The sequence below is a fragment of the Photinus pyralis genome, unplaced genomic scaffold (genome assembly GCF_008802855.1).
Source record: "Photinus pyralis isolate 1611_PpyrPB1 unplaced genomic scaffold, Ppyr1.3 Ppyr1.4_LG8, whole genome shotgun sequence".
In the NCBI taxonomy this organism is placed as follows: domain Eukaryota; kingdom Metazoa; phylum Arthropoda; class Insecta; order Coleoptera; family Lampyridae; genus Photinus; species Photinus pyralis.
Genome location: NW_022170819.1, coordinates 7,323,073 through 7,345,270, shown reverse-complemented (window position 1 = coordinate 7,345,270; position 22,198 = coordinate 7,323,073). Strand labels below are relative to the sequence as shown.

At 36.0% G+C, this 22,198-nt stretch overlaps 1 protein-coding gene across 1 annotated transcript; it reads left to right on the top strand.

The window, feature by feature from the left end:
- Positions 1 to 1,866: 1,866 nt before the first annotated feature.
- On the top strand, positions 1,867 to 10,922 carry LOC116178346. Its single transcript, XM_031497815.1, has 3 exons — positions 1,867 to 2,515; positions 2,597 to 2,692; positions 10,638 to 10,922. Exons 1-3 carry the CDS (start codon positions 2,081 to 2,083, stop codon positions 10,920 to 10,922), a joined length of 816 nt encoding a protein of 271 aa, XP_031353675.1. The 5' UTR covers positions 1,867 to 2,080.
- The last annotated feature ends 11,276 nt before the right edge of the window (positions 10,923 to 22,198 follow it).

Sequence of the window (22,198 nt, the reverse complement as noted above, 5' to 3'; positions counted from 1 at the left end):
AGCCAAAGAAATGTTCTGCATTTACAGAAAGCGACCTAAGAGGAGTTTTTATTTCATCCAGATGACAGTTTCAAAAGTCATACTTGAAGTATCGTTACTTAGCAACTTTAAAGCACGTGTGTTTTAAAGGCCCTTTTTCGCACGCATTTGAGTGTTTAAAACGGAGATTGTGATTCAGGTATAATAAATAGTACATTGAAATACAAGTGCAGAAACGGTATTATTGAAAAACGAGTATAAATGTAGGAACACGAGCGCCAGCGAGTGTTCCTATTATACGAGTTTTTCAATGACCGTTTCGGCATGCGTGTTTCATACTATTTTTTCTACGAAAGTGAAAAGTTCTTCTCTAGAAATTAGAAATTTAAACTAGTCAGATAACGGCAGAAAATCGTGTAGTCTGATCGTAGTTGGATGTTTCAATTGTAAATGATCAAGTAAGCCGGTTGCCATGACAAAACATAATTGTTTGAAAAATCGTAAATTTAAGTCAAACAATTTGTGGCGTAGTGAAGAAGTGTTAAGATGGATTTTGACGAAACTGAAGATGAAGAAAGTATGTGCACTCCGCCAGACGTTGCGGAAATGGCTAATGCGGTTTCGCATGAATTGCTACCCCAAAAGTCTAAGCAGCGTTTCGGAAAGGAGCGTTTTCATAAGGGAACAAATCGCTAAGTTTTTGGGAGAAGCGCCTGATGAAACATTTGTAATGATGAAGGTTTGTGAATTTCTTATTGTATTTTGAAATAATAAATATGCATAATTTAATTAAAGGTTGCTCTCGTCCTTGGAGTGGCTGGAGCTTGCCGTCGGAGCGAACGTTGTAAAATGACTGTAACGGATTTCACAGAACAAGATACAACTTTATTGATAACGATTCCTGACTCCAAGAATCATGTCCCAAGAACGTTTTCTGTAGCAGAAGGCCAAGAAAATTGGATATAGATTTATACCAAATCCCGAGCTTTACGTCCCTCTAATGTGCCAACTAATCGGTTTTTCTTAAATTATAAGAAAGGTAAATTTACCGTTCAACCGTATAGGTAAACACGTTTTGCAAAATTCCTCAACAAACTGCAAATGATCTAAATCTGCCAGATCTTTTTGCTTTTACCGGTCATTGCAGTTTTCGCCGGACTTCGGCCACGCTACTTGTTAATGATGGGCAGATATTCTGAGCCTAAAGCGTCACGGAGGTTGGAGTCGTCAATGGTAGCAGAGGGTTACATCGATGAGTCTTTAAGAACGAAAGTTGGCTTCCAAGAAAATAATTGGTAATGCTTCTGATATTTCTGAATTAACTGGTACCTGCACATCGTCTTGGGCGTTCAATGTAATAACTTCCAATCTTTCGATTTCAAAATCTATTAATCAGTTAAAGTCGACAATTCCAGGTGTAAGTACAGGTAATTGTTCATCTTGTACCTAATTAATATTAGTAATTAGTCATATTTCATGTATGATTTTTTAGTTGTAGTTTAATTGTAGTGATCCAATTTTTCTGCCATTGTCTTATATAACGAAACTGTGAATAAAGCAATACAATTACAAAGAGTTACTTCGCATATGTTTATTAGCGTGTAGAAAATGCGTGCAGAAAATATTTTTGCCGCACTAGTGTTTCAAAGACCTGTTTTCACAATCAATTTACCTACAAAAACAATCGTGTTTCTACACTTTCGTAGAAAAATAGTATATTGTAATACAAGTGCGGAAAGGGCTTTATTGAAAAACGCGTATGAAAGTTGGAGCACGAGCGTTAGCGAGTGCTCCAATCATACAAGTTTTTCAATAATCCTTTCCGCAAGTGTATTACATACTATTTTTTCTACAAAAGTTCTCGAATTTAAAGATTTAGAGAAAAATTTTATATCAAAATGTTAAAACAACAATTTCTGTATAAATCAAGTCGTAGTACGATTCTCGTGTTTATCTGTAAAAATATAAAATCAAGTCTTCGTGACGCCGCTACGTTGTCTTAGTTACCAACGAGTTGTTTATAAAAAAGCCGGTTAGTAATTTTGCATGTAGTTTTGTACGAAGCAATTTCTTCAGTAAAACAAGAATTTAAAAGCTGAAAATGAGTGTTCATGAAGAAAGTGAGAGCGGCGATGAATTTATGTGCACTCCGCCTGAGGTTGCTGCAATGGCGGAATCAATTATGCCTGAGCTTTTGCCTGAAAAATCGAGAAATCGGTACGAAAAAGAACGAGAGAGGTTTTTTAATTGGTGTAAAATGAAACAAGTCAAGCGGTATACAGAAACCGTGTTGCTTGCCTATTTTGTCGAAAAATCTGGAAAATTGAAATCATCGACACTGTGGTCAATGTATTCCATGTTGAAAAGTATGTTGATTTTGCAAGACAACGTCGACATTTCCAAGTATGCCAAGTTACAATCGTTTTTGAAACGTAAATCTGTTGGTCACAAGCCGAAAAAATCGCTGACTTTTACGAGACAACAAATCAGAACGTTTTTAGAGGAAGCACCCGATGAAACATTTTTAATGATGAAAGTAAGCACCTATACTTACCTACTATTTTTTCATGTCTATACATTTGTTATATGTCACACAAATAATGAAATTTATTTGTAGGTTGCTCTAATATTAGGAGTTGCTGGGGCTTGTCGTCGAGAGGAGTTGACGAAAATGACGGTGAACGATATCCAAGGCGAAGATACGTTTTTACTCGTAACGATTTCAGACTCCAAAACGCATGTTCCAAGAACTTTTTCTGTTACGGAGGGAAAAGAGAATTGGATACACTTGTACCAGAAATATAAAGCGCTTCGTCCTCAAAATGCTCAAACTTCGCGACTTTTTTTAAATTATAAAATGGGAAAATGTACCGTACAACCTGTGGGTATTAATACATTTGGAGCAATTCCTAAGAAAATTGCGAGTTACCTGAAATTGCCAAATGCTTCTAGTTTTACGAGTCATTGTTTTCGGCGTACCTCCGCAACGCTACTTGCTAATGCTGGAGCAGACCTTTTGAGTCTTAAACGTCATGGGGGCTGGCGGTCGTCGACGGTAGCGGAAGGATACGTAGATGGTTCTCTTCAAGGCAAATTAGAAGTATGTAACAAAATAATTGGTAATGCTTGTCAATCAAATGATCCTTGCACACCTTCGACATGTCAACCAGATGATCCTTGCACATCTTCGACAGCGTCCACATCTACATTAATAACTTCTAAATGCTCTGTGTCAAATTCGTTACTTCCAGGTGTTAATATAAGTAACTGTTCATCATTTACCATTAATTTAAATATTACTAGCCAGAAGTAGCTGTAATTGTAAATTGTGGCATTAAAATAAAAAAAAGGTAACTGATTCCAAACTGAGCGTGTAACCCCCGTCTATACATATAAAACAGTAAGACCGAAATCTGTTTGTAATCTTATATAACTGAAGAACGGCTGGACCGATTTTAGTGATTTTTGGTTTGTTGGATTAATCTTCCCTGGGAATAGGACATAGGATATTAAAACATGCGAAAATTTGACTGGAAAATGGGAAAATTCCCGGTTATATATTTATATATGTAACAGTAAGACCGAAATGTGTTTGTAATTTTATAATTGAAGAACGGCTGGACCGATTTTAGTGATTTTTGGTTTGATGGATTAGTGTTCCCTGGGAATAGGACATAGGATATTTAAAACACTCGACAATTTGACCGGAAAATGGGAAAATTCCCCATTAAATATCTATATATATAAAACTGTAATACCGAAATGTGTTTGTAATCTTATAACTGAAGAACGGCTGGACCGATTTTAGTGATTTTTGGTTTGTTGGATTAGTTTCCCTGGGAATAGGACATAGGATATTAAAACATGCGAAAAATTAACCGGAAAATGGGAAAATTTCCGATTATATATCTATATATAAAACAGTAAGACCGAAATATGTTTGTAATCTTATAAATGAAGAACGGGTGGACCGATTTTAGTTATTTTTGGTTTGTTGAATTAGTCTTCCCTGGGAATAGGACATAGGATATTAAAACATGCGAAAATTTAACCGAAAAATGGAAAAATTCACTTTCTATATATATAAATATATATAAAATGGTAAGACCGTAATGTGTTTGTAATCTTATAAATGAAGAACGGCTGGACCGATTTTAGTGATTTTTGGTTTGTTGGATTAGTCTTCCCTGGGAATAGGACATAGGATATTAAAACATGCGAAAATTTAACCGAAAAATGGAAAAATTCACTTTCTATATATATAAATATATATAAAATGGTAAGACCGTAATGTGTTTGTAATCTTATAAATGAAGAACGGCTGGACCGATTTTAGTGATTTTTGGTTTGTTGGATTAGTCTTCCCTGGGAATAGGACATAGGATATTAAAACATGCGAAAATTTTACCGGAAAATGGGAAAATTCATTATATATATATATATATATATATAATACTGCAAGACCGAAATGTGTTTTAAATCTTACAACTAAAGAACGGCTGGACCGATTTTAGTGATTTTTGGTTTGTTGGATTAGTCTTCCCTGGGAATAGGACATACGATATTAAAACATGCGAAAATTTGACCGGAATATGGGAAAATCCTCGATTATATATAAAACAGAAAGATCTAAATTAATGACATTCTAACTAAAGGACGGTTGTACCGATTTTAATGACTTTTGGTTTGTTGGATTTGTCTTTGCCAGGTCTAAGAAAACTGTCTGTATCCACAAAGAGAACAAGCTTTCGGAATGGCTTAGGAAGTAATTTATTTTGATTAATTAAAGAAATTAAAATGAGAAAAAATACTAAATTGAACATGCACATTAAAGCTTTTTAAAGCTCCTCAAGTGAAGGATTTCCGAAAAACTTTTATTCTGGTTTAGACCGAAATTGAAAATTTGTGAAAACGCGAAGGCAGTAAGCAAATATTTTTTGAATAAGTAATAGACTAGAAAATTTTGTTAAATTGGTCAATGAAATAGCTCTCTGTAATAATATTAAAAGAAACTGTTTTTTCTTCGCTAAGAAGAATTTCTAATTTAGATTGATCAAGTGTACGTGCAAAAGACTTACCGTACCACTCTCAGATTAATCTTCATTGTTAATCTGAGGTACCACTGGTGTCTAGGCAAAGAAAGAGAAGTTGGTACATTCCACCGTAAATCATGAGTTAAAAGATTGCTAGGCGTAAGACCTCTGGATGCTGCCTCTGCAGTCTGCAGGATTGAAAGCTGAAGATGTATAAGGAACGATACGTAGATGTGACTTACCCGGTTTGCCACAAATGTCTTCCACCTACTGGGGGAATTCAATTCAGGACAATCTGAGAATCTGACCAGGCAAAAGTTGCATGGAAAATTAATTCATTTGCATAGGTTTCTTTTAGAAATAAAATCAAATTTGATAATAATTTAATTCAAGTTTCGGTAAGGAAATGCTTTTTAAGGGTGCAACTTTGCTTTTAGCACAAAAGTAATGAAACATGAACAGAATTTACGGTTTCTAGAAATTTTTCACGTTTTAATTGTGGACCATGAGGTAATTTACACAAGTAATATTGTATTTTTGAATTATTTCTTTGTAAGTTGAATGCAGAAGTTTTAGAATTAGTAATATTATTTTTTTGTAAGCAAGGACTTTTTGCATTTGAAAATTTACCTCAAAAGCCAAAGAATTATTTATTTTTATTCACTGTGCCTGAATTATTGGTATTTTTTACACTAGTCCTTCAATGTGTCCCTCCCGATTTGAACTCATACCTCATACCAAACTTCTCAGGGTACAGACTCTGGTTCCCACTTCTGTACCGCTGTAAGGTAATTCTACTTTAAGGGTTGTTAAATTAGGATTCTTATTCCAGTCGTAACCGTAGAGTGCGACTTAAAAGTGTTTAATGCCGCATTTTATAATATATTTTTGAAGGTAAGTATACGAAGATGGTAATCTCAAAAGTGTGAGATGGAAGCAATTTTTTTCATTACAAAGCATGTAATTTGGTCCGTACGCCCCCGTCCATAATCGTGTCTATCGTAATTGTCCCGATGATAAAATATCCGTACTTTCTCTAAACAAATACTTTAAGTAGGTGGAGTACTATTAAGAGCACTTATTTCATAATTTAAGAAGATTGCAACACTTACATTTGTCTTCGTAGGTACGTTAATTGATTTCTTTTTATAAGTTACGATCGCTCGCGTTGATATCTCCTCTAATGAGTGTATGTACGTTTGCTGGATGTTAACGAAACGTGAGTCCCGTGACTTGTAGGAATTTAAACTTTAACTTCTTGCGTGGTCCATGTATATACGGTACCAGAATTAGAGCGAAATGGTCCATTAGATGCAACCTCCGCAGATTGTATATGATGCAAATAAAAGCATCACGTTTAATAGTGTACCAAGCTTTGTTCAGATTCTATCTCTAAATTAACATAAATAGGCATATCATGTTAAACATTATTGCAATTGTTGTTCCAACAATGCTCGGTTCTTTTACAAATAATTCCAACAACTAATTGCGAAACAACTACCATAAATCCGTAGCTTCTTGAATTTTTGTCGCGACCCGAAGGCAGGTTTTTTGTACACGGAAACTACAGAATAAAGCGATTTTAAAGCGATATATTAAAACGTGTACAATGCACATAATATATTGAATGCATGTCAGAAATGTTAACATATTCAGCGATATCTCGTGCATCAGCGACAGTTTTGAACACCGTATTCAGCTATTACCGTATCTCACGTAGCACCGACTGCTTTTATCGGTGAGCTTCCACTTACCATGAGCTAGAAACTTGCAGTTACGATATTCAAATGGACATGGAAAAAGATCTTTATGTCATCTTGGGGCAGTTAAGTGGCTGAAAGCCGCCCGTCGAACGAAACCAAAAAGAAAGTCGTCGAAAAAATGTGGTGAACGGTTCGAGCACGCTCTAGAAATTCGTAATGGTCCCTAAATTGCCGCGAGGAATGCCATTAGATTAGAGATTGAACAATCAATACTGTTCGTATTCTGCTCGTTATGAAATCAATCTATTTCGCTCGGTGGTTAAATTCGCTCTCGTTAAAAGCGCACGTGCTGCTCTCTCGCAATTTCCTTTGCACAACTTTTTCTAACCGCGCGCGCGTCACACTCTTGTTACACTCGAATAAGTAAGCAAATTGTTAATCACTTTGTCTTCGTTTACTTTTACTAGGGCTTAGGTAAACTTTACACTCTTAATTTATTGTAGCTAACTCGACTGCGGCGATTTTAATATTTCTTCGTAATCGTTTCTATCTATAGAGAATACGGAGTAAGTATTGATATGAATCATCTAGCAGCACGAGTCGCCTTAAGTTACGTTAAATTACTAAACATTGTTAAACATTCATCACGACCTCTGATATATGTATTACAAACTATAACCTCGTAATTTAAAATCGATATTGGACAAAAGGTTTTTCATATAATTTGCAAAAAATACCATGTCCGAAACGTTGTATAATCATCTGCACTTTTACTCGTTTACGTTTCAATGAGCCCAAACTACTTTTTGTTTACTTTCATTTTAGATCATCGCGAACCTTTAAAAAATAAATCGAAATATGCGGATGTAAATAATGGAATTGGAAACGAACAACCTCTGGCACTCCAGTTCCAGCATTGTACAAAATTATGGTGTGTTTGCGAAAGGGCGAGTCGATACTAGACCCTATTTGCGCATTAGTAAAAAAGCAAATACAATTAACGGTATACGTATAATAGTACATTATTCAGTGAGCGTGTAATTATAGCTATTATTCTTAGGATGAGGTTTGAGGCACAAGCCGTAGGCGAATCTCGTTAATCATCCGCGAATAACCGATACACGCGAAGGGATACAACACCTCTTCTACACAGATTTAGAATAATCACACCGAATGGCTTTGTGTGCTTCTGTAATCTGATGTGTAAAAGAAACTAGAAACAGATACATTACAAAAATAGGATCGGTTAATTCGATACGTTTATAGCCTCATCTAGTTACATAGGTATACAGGGCTTTCATTTCCAAGCGAACAACGGACTGTTACTTTGTAATTTTGATGAAAAAATACAGAAATTGCAAACATCAATTCACATAGCTATAGGGGATCGTTTAATTAATGTTTAATAAACAAGTATAGGGAAATTGTGTAGAACTCTTGTCCAGATAAAGCACATTTTTTTAAACCGAAATAGCTTAGTAAGTGGTTGGGTTATAAGGTAGCATGCTATATTTATCGATGTTTACTTTCTTGGTATACATGGGGAGGAGGCCCTCTGGCATGCATTCAAAATCTACGCTATATAAAGCAAGAACTACTTTCCTCCGACAAACCGTTTTCGAGATATTGGCTCCTAAAGTTTTGCCATCATACATGGATATTGCTGGGACAAACATTCGGCTCGCATAAAAAATAAGTGCAATGCCCCACGTTGGGCGAACAATTAAAAATTGAGTGTGCACTCCGGCCTCGAAAATTGGCAAAAGGCCCTCTTCTTACACCAACTTAAGCAGCTGGGGTTGATAATATCAATATTACTTTATTGCTGCATTGTATACCGACAATAATGCTCATTCTGATTGGTTAGTTGTTAAAAAAGGAGTGCCACAGGGATCCATTCTGGGATCTCTGTTGTATACTATGTACACATCAAATTTTCTTACGTGTTTGGGGAGTTCGAAGGGTCATATGTATGCTGATGACACACAGGTATATCGTATATTCGGTCCTTCAAATCACGATGAGGCAATTAGTGAAATAAATTTATCTCTGGAAAATTTAGTGTTACTCTCAAAACAACATGAGCTCATGATTAATCCTAACAAATCTGTTGTTCTATTTTTTGGAAATCAAAACATATCCACCGATACTTTTGTTTAAGTGGATGGAACTCGACTTCAAAATAAGTGTGAAGCAGAAGCCCGTAACCTAGGAGTTGTCCTCGACACTAGCCTGAGGTTCAAGTATCACGTAAATACTTTAATTGGTAGATCGTACTCGTGTTTAAAGATGTTATACTCCTCTAGACATGTCCTTAGTCCTAAATTAAAGTTACAAATATGCAACTCCTTAATTTTAAGTCAATTTGATCATTGTGATTTCGTCTAACGGTCCTTGTCTTGATACCATAACAGCTAAACGCATACAAACTATTCAAAACGCTTGTCTCAGATTAGCTTATGGAATTACAAAGCGGAAAAGGATTTCACATACTTTACGGAAGGCGAAGTGGTTGAACATGAACAATAGACGACGTCTATACTCTGCATGCACCTTCAAAAAAATTGTGGACAGGCAAACTCCGCTATACCTTCACAAAAAGTTAACATATCGGACAGACGTTCACAACATAAATGTGAGGCGGAAAAGTAAATACATATTTAGTATACCAATGCATAGAACCGTTCTGTTTCAGCGATCTTTCAAATATCAGGCTGTAAAAATACTTAATGGACTTCCTGCCGATATTGTGACGTTAAACCAAAAAATGTTTAAGTGCAAATATAAACAATACTTGTTTACTAAACAAAACGTACAATAATTTAGCTTGTTCCCTTTCTTTTTCTTTTTTTTTCTCTTTTCAATCGTTCACCTTTTTTTTTGTTTTTGTTGTTCTTTCTGTCTGTACCTAACTGGAAGCTTTCATAAAGTTATTAAGGTTAAAGTAGAATTATAAGATTAGGTTTTACCTAAAAAATCTGAACTTTCACCTAATTGATATATGCAGTACTTATTACAAATGTAGAACTGCGCTAATCAATAAAGACATTTATTATTATTATTATTATTAAGTCCCTCTCCTCATTTTCACAATTCAAACACCTTCTTCCAATTGTTAAACACGTAGCACCACGACAACCAATCACAACTACGTTCATGGACACTTATGAATTACATCAACCTTTTAACAAAAGTAATCAAAGTGTCCATAAATTAAAATAGAACTGTCACTTAAATGAATGAACAAAGCAAAATTGATAAAAAAAATAAACGATAAATTGCCCTACATGTAACAATACTAGGAAATAATCTTTTAAACACGGAAAAAATTCCACCACTTGGATACAACTAGAAGCGCAATAATCGTTCCGCGCTTAAACGTAAAACCCCAAAATAATTTGGAACGAAAATTTGACTAACAGCCGTAATTAATTCAGGCGTCTGGGCCCAAACCTCAATGTCCACATCGGCAATGTTTCCATTGTAATATATTTTCTTCCAAACCCAGACGTTCCAATTGCGCTTGGTGAGTGCCCTCCTGCGACAATCTGTTCTTGAGGTATAAGGAATTACATCAGATCACGATAAGGGGTCGATGACAAAGGTGTATTTGATATTGATAAAAAGCGGCCAAAGTAGGTAAAGAATTGATACCACCGAAATCCAAAAAACTACATGAGCAGCAGTACGATGCGTTTAAGAAGTAGTGCCGCATACAAAATGTGGAACAACCTACTGAAATTGCCTTGTTAGTAATTTCATCCTTCCGGGATTTTCGTCTAAATTTAATCCCGGCGGGACAAAAAGTGACACTTCAGTACTTGTCATAATGGAATGAAGTTGTTACTTTAGTCCCGGAAGTACGAAAAATTAATTTCTGAGCGCAGGGTCATATTTAGATTCAGCCCTATATTACTAACAGGTACTGAGAAATGCCAACAGAAGGGGAACCGAAGTAGAGGAGATGGTAGCGGGCTTGGACCTACAAGTCGTCAATACTAGAACCCGGCCCACGTTTGAAAAAGGAGGACGTACGTCAATTACAGCCAGCTCAAACATAGCAAGCCAAATCGATAACTGTAAGGTGGAGGACGAAGAGTCCCCCAGCGACCAGTATTATATTACCTGGACGGTAGACGGCGCAACTTCTGAAATCGAAGGCTCCCAACAACCAACAGAAGACCACATGGAAATGGCAGTAAGTTAACCTGGAAAATTTGAGAGGGATCCTGGAAAAGGAAATACGCTTACTACGTACATCGTCTAAGTTGGAACAACTGCCTACAAAATGTGCAGACGAGGGATGTCAAGGGTTAGGAAAGGAGTTAAAAATGAGCAACAAGCTGGTGGGATCAAGAAGTTACCGCGGAGAGGAAAAGATGTGTGGAGGCCAGGAGGCGGGCTATTAGAGCTCGAGATAAGAAAAGGTTGTATAAAAAAAGATGATAGAAGGCACGAAAAGGCGTTGTTGGAAGAAGCTATGCCAGGGATTGGACGGAGACTGTGGAATGAAGCGTATAAGATAGTAGCAGGGAAGCTTGGACGCAAGGAGAGAATGGTCGATAATGATGAAGAGATAATTGAAAAACTATAAACCTTTTTCCCCGTGTACAGATAAGCGAAGACCAAGTCTCAGGGGCAGATATAGTACAGAATCAAGAAATTATTCCGCATCCGGGGGGTAAAAAAATGCCAAAAGGAAAAGCGTCGGACCCAGATTTGTTTCCCGGCCGAATTTGTTGCTCTAATGGACCAGGTGGCCCCGGACGTACTTCGAAAGATTGTACTAAGCACAGGGAAATAATACCCTGAAATACGGAAATGGGCCAATATAGTCCTAATAGCAAAAAAGAGCCCGGGACTGACAGACTATTTGGTGTTAATTATATAGTTCCGTCTCTTTTTTATATAACGTATGGTAATTAAGTCCATGTTTTCTAAAGAAGAAATCTAATTGGAGATCCCCCTGAAATAAATGAGTTTTTTCGACCGTACTTAAGCAACCCATGTACCACATTTTTGATGATTCTTACTCCTTACATATGATCCAAAGATTGATCTCTTACTACATTTGCAGGTTGAACTACATTAAGGAGCCAAAATATGACATAAATGTAATACATCTGGGCTCGAAAGATTTCTGAAACCTCATGCTCGGCCCTTGCGCTGCAGCTGACCAATTTATTCTTCCAAAGTTTACAAAACTATGATTCACCTGGAAGATAATTTCGAACATCTAAAATTAGATAACCGGTAAATTTCGAAAATGCTCCACCCTTAAAAGTCCCAAAATTTGTACCTTCACAACGAAGTTTCTAAAAAAATTAAATACAAATTTAAAGCTACCGTTACACTAAGGAGATACATTTTCGCAGGGACATCTTGTGTATTGGTAATAAAAGAATCCATAATATACTTTATTTGAAACCATAGCTAATTTGCGCCTCAGTATACTGGAATGTTGGGAAAAGCTATTAGCTCTGGCAGTAGAGCACAGCCGCAAAAAACAGAAGCATTTAAGATTAATTTCTTGCAAATCAGGCATTAGACAACACAGAACGGATATTAATAAAATAAATCTCAAAAAATAAAATTGAAGTAGCTATTAGCAATAACTGAGCATTAATTTGGATACTTAGCATGATGGCTTTTAGAATACTTTTACTAAGCTCTCACACTTTGGTTTCAGGAGGTGATTATGTCATAAATTTATAACTTCAATTGCACTTTATTTATTGGTATCGGTTCTTAGATCCACCACTTGCTTGTAGGCAGATTCGATCCATATAATTACCATATTTTAACCTTTCGTACAAACTTTTTGGCCTCGCGTGTTATCGAATTTCGTACGATCGTTTGCCGTTTTGCGGCAATCAAATAAATACAGAGCAAATGTCGACCTTTAACGCATCTATAATGGGCGACCAATAAGACGCTTACACAACGAAAAATGGTAAATTTGCCAATCGTTCTGAACAGGTTGTTAGGAACTTGTCACCAATAATTGCATAGTTGCTCAGTAATAATAATATTTACACACAAACATAGCGAAGGGTAAGTGAAGTGTTTATACTAGTCAAAAAATATAAATGTTAAACACTCGGACAAGTGTAATTAAAAAAAAGATGCCCGCGAGCAAATAATTAATGATAGGTCAAATCTATTGTATAATAGTGTATACATCACGACCATTTTGTATCTACCGTCTGCACGTGCCAAACGATTAACAAATTCCGCTTTCTCAACTTTTTCAAATACGACAATGAACGGTAGCAGGACAGAGATGCAGCGAGACAATGCAATCGGCAAGTTAACAATAACAAAAACAACCTATTATTATTACTATTATTTATGGTTGTGCACGAAACGGATTCTGTTCTAGCTTAAGAAGTGTGCCAATATTGTTATTAATAGCAGGGCGGTGCAAGGCCGAACGTCACACGAAAAACGAACTTAAGAAATGAATTATACTTTTACTTATTGGTTTAATTAAACTCTAGGAAGGTTAACTAATGCGCTGGCAATTCTTTTCTTCCCTCTTGCCTGATGAAGTATATTGTTGCGCCAAATCCACGAGCGATTAAATAGATTATAATGTCTTCTTTGGTAAATGTCAGATTATTGTCTTATCAAGATGGCCTAGAAACTCCAAATTAACTTATGAAACTTAATTGAATGTTTGTTGTCGATTGTAATTACTAACGTCTCGTTGTTGTTGTTGTTGTTGTTATGAAACGGTTTTGAATACCTGCTGACAAAATAACTTCATCTTGCACGATTTGCCAATTTCTTAATGGCGAGCGACGGTATAATCAGGATGTCCGTCCTAAAAAGCTACTTCCACCTTAGGAAACTGCAAGTGAGCTTGTGGTTTAATTTAATCTTTTATGGAAATTGATTAACTTCTTTTTGTATGAGAAATTCGCACATGTTTGTCGCCCGAAAACAATGTAACGGAATTCGTTCTCGTGGTTTGGCTTGGATACGATGAAACACGTAAAGAAATCGGTGAGTAAATTTGTTGTGTGGTATGTGATAAAAAAAGGCAAAGAAATATTATTATTGAGTATTTCGTGTAAAGTAGGTACCTACTTGCGCTATGCACATTATTTCCAAGTAAAGTACCTATACTTAGCACTAAGGCTTCGTTAAGCGCTGTATACTTATAGATATAATCTAATACTGATATAATACAAGTGAAAAACTAAAAAAAGTTAAAATTTAATTGGATGACATTCTGCAAAAGTATGGACATGAAATCCTTAGACTAGCCCCATAAAATTGTCAATACAGTTTTGTTCATCTTGCTTATAGTTATTTAGTAAACATTTCTACAATAAGGGTTTCTAAGTTATAGCGTCAGACTTTATCAAAGGATACTTGACGTGACAATGATTTTGGTTGGTAATGTGAAAAGTTAATTTTGTTAAAATAGACATGGGATCAAAATCGATTGCAAAAGTTCCACGTATGACTATTCCGTTTGGGGAATTTCAGTCGGAAGCGAATGATACTGATTCGGACTCAATTTCTGATTTAATGTCGGAAAGGAGGTGACAAATTTGACATCAAAACCAAATTAAATGTTTGAACAGAAAGCCAAACAGTTTTTCTCTGTGTATTGTTATACACATATCCCAGACATTAGTACGTGTCAACATTTGCGTGCAACTACGTTTCGAGAAACAAACTGCTCCCTCGGAATTAAAACACACACTTTCGGTCCTTGGTGTAGAATGTACTATTACGCCTCGCAGAAGTTACACCCCTTCAAATTTAGTATTACAAAGACGGAGAAATATTACATTATTTTTCCACCCGTTTTTCCATTTATAGGGTTGATGGTAAGCAATACACTTAGTCAAGGAAGCAATCAAATTGTTGACGTCGCGCAAAAGTCACCCCTTCAAATGACACGGCTGTACTGAACAAGACCCATTTTACGAAGAAATGGTAATACAAATATGACGAGAGGGTACATTTTCTTTTTCATTTATAGGGTTGACGTTAAACCTTGCAATAGGTTTATTGCAATTAAAGGAGCTGATCATCTCTTCGTTTAAATAAAAATTACCGATTTTATTAAATGGGCATGAACTGGTTGGCAAGAATTCAGAATTTTTCAGGGTAATTAGCCTATATATAATCCTCCTTATAGCAACAATGGCGTATAAAGGTTTACTAGCGGAAATGTACCTAGGTACCCTGGCAATTTTTCCATTGAAGAACTTTTTCTTCCACTAATTGAACAGGGTGTTCGAAATAAATTTTTTTGAATCATGAATTGCGAAAGACGCAGGTCTCGGCTCCTGTGTCGATCAGGAATTCGGTGTTGCTAGACCTATCCTTCATGTAGGATCGGAGGGGTGCGTTTTGCGCCTCGTGTACCGCCTCTAACGACTGCCTTGCGAGTTTTCCGATTTCTCCTTGCAGGGTGATTGACAGTTTCTTGCTTTGCTCCCGAATTTGTAGCGGTACCAGCATGTATCGTACTGTCTCTTAGGCGTGCGACTTCTTTTTCTGCTTTGGGAATTCCTCCTCTTGCTCGTGCTTGACCGGGCAGTGTCTCGTCCTCGTTTATTTATTTATTTATTTATTTATTATCCCTCTCTTGTTCTGGGTCCTCAACAGGCATGTGCCCAATTACAGAGTGACCCGCATAATGCTTTTTAGAGGTGCCTCTGCAGAAGGTCCTACTCCGGGATTTACCTTACGAATTAGGAAAACTGCAGGAAAACCTAATTCGGAGTAGCCGGTAGAATGCTCGGAACTGGTCTAAGGTAATTTCCATCTCTGCCACAGATGAAAAATTCACCTCAACCCAGGTTCGAACACCCGACCTCCGGATTTATACCCCAACGCTCTACCACTGAGCCATAAAGCCGGTTACCGTTATTGCCTTTGCTAAGTTACGAACAGTTTCTTCAAAGGTGCTGTGCTGTACGGCTTGGGCCTTATAAAGCCCTAGAAAGAGATAATCGCGGTCCACTTTTATCAATCGCAGGAGTAAGAGAGGTGAGTGGTTACTTTAGTAATATAAGAATTCGTATACGTAGCAAGTTTAATTGCACAGTTGGGGATGCATTCAATATTAGTCTGCGAACAGTCACTTCTATTTCTGAAATTTCTAAATGGGGTAATGTAAGTAACCCGTTAGTGATGTGGATAGTTTCGCACAAGCAGCGATCAGGAACTCCACCTACGACATGATCCAACACCGTGCGTCCTAATTCCTCGGGTGTTTGTCGCCCTCAACTACGTTTCGGGCAGCAATCCGCACCCTCGAGATTAAACATTTTAACAGAAAACTCTAAATAGTTTAAGATATCATTAATTTGTTTAATTGTCGCTTATGATGCGGGGTGTGTAAACGGACTTGTTATAGTCTACTTTGAATGGTAGAATGTTGTGATTAATTTGATTTGTGTGTTTTGTCTGTGTTAATTCATATAAATCGTGTGTTTATACCAACCCTTTATCGAGCCAGATAGACGTTTCACGCTTAGTTATGATCAATTTGTTAATCCGCACCCAAAGGTTGTTTCAGGTGTTTTCAAAATTGATTTAAGTAATTCTTCTTGGAATTTAAAGAATTTCACCGTGACCGATGTTTTCGCCCATATTGCTAAAAGGAACGTTCTTAGCAACCTTAATCATTAATTAGTCGTTTAAAAATCTAGTGATTCGTGCTTTGGAATTCGTAAAAAAATGATAGGTTTCTGTGACAGTTGTAGAAAAAAAATCCGCTCTACTTTCTGCAAATGCAAAAGATTTAAATACCTTTGACATTTCCTGAATATGAAGGAAAAATGCTACCTACCTACTCGTCTACGCCAACAGACTTTCATATTCTTTATAATATGCTGTTGAATTTGGATTTTGCAGTTACCAACTTTTTCTGCTTCTGCAACAAGCCACTGAATGAACTTCAAGTCATCTTATTTACAAAGATGGCGATTTTTATAAGCAAACGTCAAGTGGCATTTCCCAGACAATCATGGAATTACGAATAATTGGCCCACTTACATAATGTCAATATTTCATTTTATTTTCCCTAATTTGAAAATATATTGCAGGTATAATAAAAAATAATATAAGCAACTTGTGTATAATTGCTCTTGATTTATACACTTGTGTTTAAGATACTATTATTTGCGTAATAAAATGTTCCAAAAGCAACCCTGACGATTAAATGTATATGCGTAGCGACAGCCAGATAGACAGATTCTAGTCGTCTGAAATGTTTTGCTAAATAGGGTAGTCTTCTAGGCCTTCGTCTTGAATACTCAAACTTGTTTTGCATAATTGTAAATAGATGAAGTTGGAATGAGACACGTAAAATTAACGTATAGATGCACGATACAAATTCCAGAATCAGAAATGGATCTTTTTACGCTCATTAGTCGCTCGCATTGTAACTTTTCCATTTGAAATTCACCTTTCACAAATGACTTCGCATTATTGTACAACCGCAAGTGAATTTCCATACAGGACGTCACCGTAAGATGGAGATCAACTTGCAGTAATTGCAGATACGGTAGCAACAGCAAAGAAGCGAATGGGATAAAGAATTCCGTGCGGAAAATATTTCGTACGAGGTTCACACAACTCTCGTATAATAAAATTGTTTCATTTGATCGCCTTTAAAATCGTGTAAAATTAGTCTTCGAAATTTAAGATGAACGAGAAGCCTCACGTCGCCGGCGTCATGGGTGGCATATGAGCATACTTTTAATTAAAATCGCTGTAATTGTTTAATCAACTCTTTTGTGTGCCGAGTCATTCGGTCGGTGTTTTATTTTTTAGTATTATAATATTTAATAAGGGAGCGTCAATGTCTGCAGATGTACTTGAAAATTAAATTATAGACTGGTATGCCCACGTTTCGTAGTTTTCTATTCATTCAACTTCTGTTGCTACTTACTGCAATTATATCTAGTCTCGGAATAGAATTTAATTAACCGCCCTTGGCTTTTTCGATAATTGAATATTGGACGAAAAGCAAATCGGAGTAACGCGCTTTTAATTGCGAAATCAAAAAGGAGCAGAACCTCATCTGATTATAACGGTGTTTGGAATATAATTGACGATGAGCCGAAGGTAACTACGGTTCTACCGATCAAACCGTAGATTATCACCTCTGTAATTCCAGTTTAAATAAATAACAAACCAGTAACCGCCTTAACAGTATGGCATTGCGATATCTAATAGAGCACAGAAGTATTGCACTAATAAACCTTTCAGGAAGTGGGTGGTCAGTAACCACACCCCATTAAAATATACACCGTCGTGATATTTTCAATTACTCTTAGATCCTTAGATGCATTACCATTGCATTCGGATCGAATTAGATACGGCTACGCTTGCAATTATTAATTATAAACGATTCGTTATTGTCGAGTGTTGCGTGCTCAATTATGGCGATCGAATTTCGAAAATTCCACTAAATTTTACAGCACTTGCATGGATTTGCCCTCAAACGAATTATGATAATTCGCAAGAATTTTAATGGGGTATTCTCACCCACTTTAAGGCTTCGATTATTAATGTGTGTGCGTTAGATAATTAAACGCCCACGACCCGATTTTGGCTCCGACGTAAAAAGAAGCTGAAAGTACTAATTTATGAGACCAACGGCATTCATCCATCACTATTAATTCAATGAATTACTAAACCCGGACTGGTCTGTGTGTGGGAGTTGGAAAGATCGTGTTTCCAAGTTGAAAATAATATACCGAATTAAGTTAATCAAATTGTCTTTTTGGATATAATTATTTCCGTTTGTATAGACCTGATCACCCAACGAAGAGACAGAGGTTTCCATCGTGGTTGATGCAACAGATTGAATCAACAGATCAAATCATGGCCGTTTTTGCAATAATTCAAGCTACCTCGCCCGAGACTTCACCTCCTACAATGTCCGATTCTGCACGCTTTCTGGATTATTGCTAGATTCGATCAACGGCAAAAGTGTATACCTCTGTAGTATTAAATCGCAATATACCCACTACAGCAAATTATTTTTTTGAAAATTTAAAGTTAGAGCTCCGTAATCTCTTCTAAAATTTGTTTAATTTAATATCAAACTTTTGACTTTTGTGGTGACGGCGTTTTTCGATTTAAACTTTTAATATTTCAGATTTAAATGCTACTAACGATGTGTTGAATTGAGAGTATTATAGCTTATTTATTTATTTATTCAAAGAAACTGAACAGCAGATGGCCCAGTAAATTTTTTTATGTATAACAGCCCAAATAACAATAAATAAAACTGAGAATTACTATGAAACCAGGTAATATACGCAATATATTACTGTAAGATGTGACTCTGCTATTAATATTAATAAAGCAAAGACGATAAACGTAAATTGAATAAGTTGACAAAATAAAGATGTTGATACAGATTATTGGAATAAGTGTAACATAAATTTTTAGAAATGATTTTTATTATACCACTTCTTGTTATGACTGCAATAAAAATATATTCGCCAAATGGGGAAACTGCAATAATGTAATTGCAAGATATTTGTTAAATAAATCACAGACAGACTGTTCATTCTTCCCATCTAAACTTCGAGTTTGTACACTTCCATATAAATACTTTTGTTAAAGGCTTCAGTTAGAGGAGGCCACGTTGCTGAAAAGTTGCATTTTTTGAGAAAAAGATCTTAATCTCCCATGCCGTTACACGTTGGTCATATTTTATCATTTTGAGAAATTCTGTGTACAGACTACAGTTGCAACAACTGACCCTTGTGACCCTTCTAAGTTTTTAAATTCATGAAAGTGCATACGTATTTGTTTCAGTAATTCATTTTGAATTTTGGTTCAAGATTAATTCGGGTGGACAGCATCCTACCATCTTTGCGTGTACCGATTCTACGCCCTTACGTAAATTTTACTGCCTTCTTAAATTTAGACACATTTAGACCCCTGGAATAAAGGGTAAGCAGCTTTGCTATCACGATCAACTTATTCTGTCAGGGTTGAGATTTCCTGAGCTTGAATTTTCCTTGCAGCAAGTTCCAAGATTGATTTTTTTGGGGGAGCGAATCCTTCGTTAAAAATAATATTAAACTTTAGAAGCATCACACTGTATATTTATTTAAAAGGAGAATTTCATGGTTTTAATTGCCTCATTTATGTCAAAATAAAGGACAGTTAAAAAGTGCCAAGTCGTATAAACAGATCACCAACGCCATTTATGTCTTTAGTTGTACGTACATTTGCATGGAATTTCTATTAATGTTGTTATGACATTCAAGAACACGCTCAATTTGCAATTGTAATAAAAACATTTCCAAAGTTTTATAGTGCAAACCAAGAGATTGATGGGTTTTGATTTCTTGTTATTATTTGACCAACTTTCCGTGTACTTGGTGCACGAGCCCCCCATATCAGTAATTATAACAACCGTGATTTTTGTAAAATGCAACGAGAATTGGGTACAGAAATTATTTAATGTAATGCAATAATTGAATAGTCTTCGAACAACATGGTCCCCTCCTGTTTGGTGTTTTTTCGCATCCAATATTATAAGGGCGTTTAATTTTTCCGAAAAAAATCGAAAAAACACGTTGCTAAATAATATTTTAACAAGAAGCCTGGAGTGGTGTGGCAAAGAAAATCCGAGTCGAAGCCGAGGATTTTTGCACCTGCATGAATGCTTTTTGTTAAAAAAATATTACTTACGTTGCATTTTTTCACAGGACAAATTAGATGCCCGAATGCTATTTGACAAGAGATATTAAATATCTGGAAACCATGTACTTGTTATCAAAGGAATTGTAATTTTTGGTGACAACAACTGTCAAGTTTTACCGCGAATTCGAAAAAATTGCTGAAATGTACTGTCATACAGTTTTTCCATCTAGAAACCATTTGTAATTCAAAATTGCGCGTGTGTGATTAGTAGAAATGAAGACAAGGGAAATAGTCACCGAAATCTATAAATTAACAAAGACTAACCAGAGTAACCATTGCTTTATAATTGTTTACCTAGGATAAGGTCTAAAATTATATTTAGTCTGGGAGCGAATATTCCCACACTACCATTTTTTCAAGTAAATTCCCCTTCGGTTATTGACAACGCCCCAAATACCAGGAATAAGTATGTCACGACAACCCTTTAGCGATCTTCAATTAAGTACAACTCTTCTGCGTCCTTCACAATGTTTTACCATTAATAACACAACTGCGCTTTAGTTATTTTCCAACATGTTTAACTCTTTTGCACCCTGAACAACTTTTTTTGTTTTTTATAACACTCTGTGCTTTTGAACATACCAATTTCAACAATAAGCTTGTCGCAATACTCTTCTAGCTAATTTTATATGGCGTATTATATACAGTGTGTAAATTTGAAAACGTACCACCCCAAATAGATGGACCGCAACAAAAAATCTACGGAAAAAAGGAAAAAAAGTCAACTTTATATTACAGGGGGGAAATTTATAGGGTAGTCATACTTGAAATTGGACCAATCCTCTAATGGGGCAGAAGTGAACCCTTAAAATTTAAGTAGATAAGAAAGGTTGAGCGACAGCTCATTTTAAAGGTTATTCAAATGTCTTTTCAAAGAATTCGTTCACCATTTTACCTTCTGATTCGAGAAAAATATAGAATATATTCTTCTTCTTATCCATTATTGGGGACCAAACGCCTATGCAGCGTGATCGCATTAATAAGTTGAGAGAGCTACTTAAGGAGAGAATAGCTAAAGGTGAAACTGACCTAACAATTCGATATGTGCGCGGAATTCCGCAAATTGTTAAAATGCAAAAAAACTAAACTCTTCTAGCATCCAGTCGAATTATAAATCAGTTAACGGGAAAGAAATAAATAACCTACAATTTTACTTTCAAAATGTACGCGGACTACGATCTAAAGTGAATGAATTCTATAGTTCGGTGTGTGGTTCTTCTTATGACGTTATTGGGTTAGTTGAAACTGCTCTTTCTCCTGAAATCGGGAGTGCTGAACTTTTTACGGCAGCTTATAGTGTCTTTCGCGACGACCGAAAATTTAACGCTACTGGTAAAATGTGGGGTGGTGGTGCACTGTTGGCCCTTGCTAATTACATTGATTGTGAACAGATTGACATGGGTGACATAACACACGCCATTCCAAGTATCGATATAGTCGGTTGTAAGTGTATTTTTGAATCCACTTCTTTTGTCGTTTTTGTACTTTACATCCCTCCCGACACTCCACTCAACGTTTATGATTATTTCTTGGAACTCTTTGAACAAAAATGTAACTGTAAATACGTGTTAATACTAGGTGATTTTAACATACTCCATTTCAATAACAGTATAATCAATGATAATAAGAAGGGATTAATTATTGACTTTATGAACATTCTGGACTTATCGCAATTCAATCATATTAAGAATGTCAATCACAGAATTTTGGATTTGGTTATAAGCAATTGTTCATGTACAGTGGAACGAGATACTGATCCTTTGACTAAAGAACACTTAC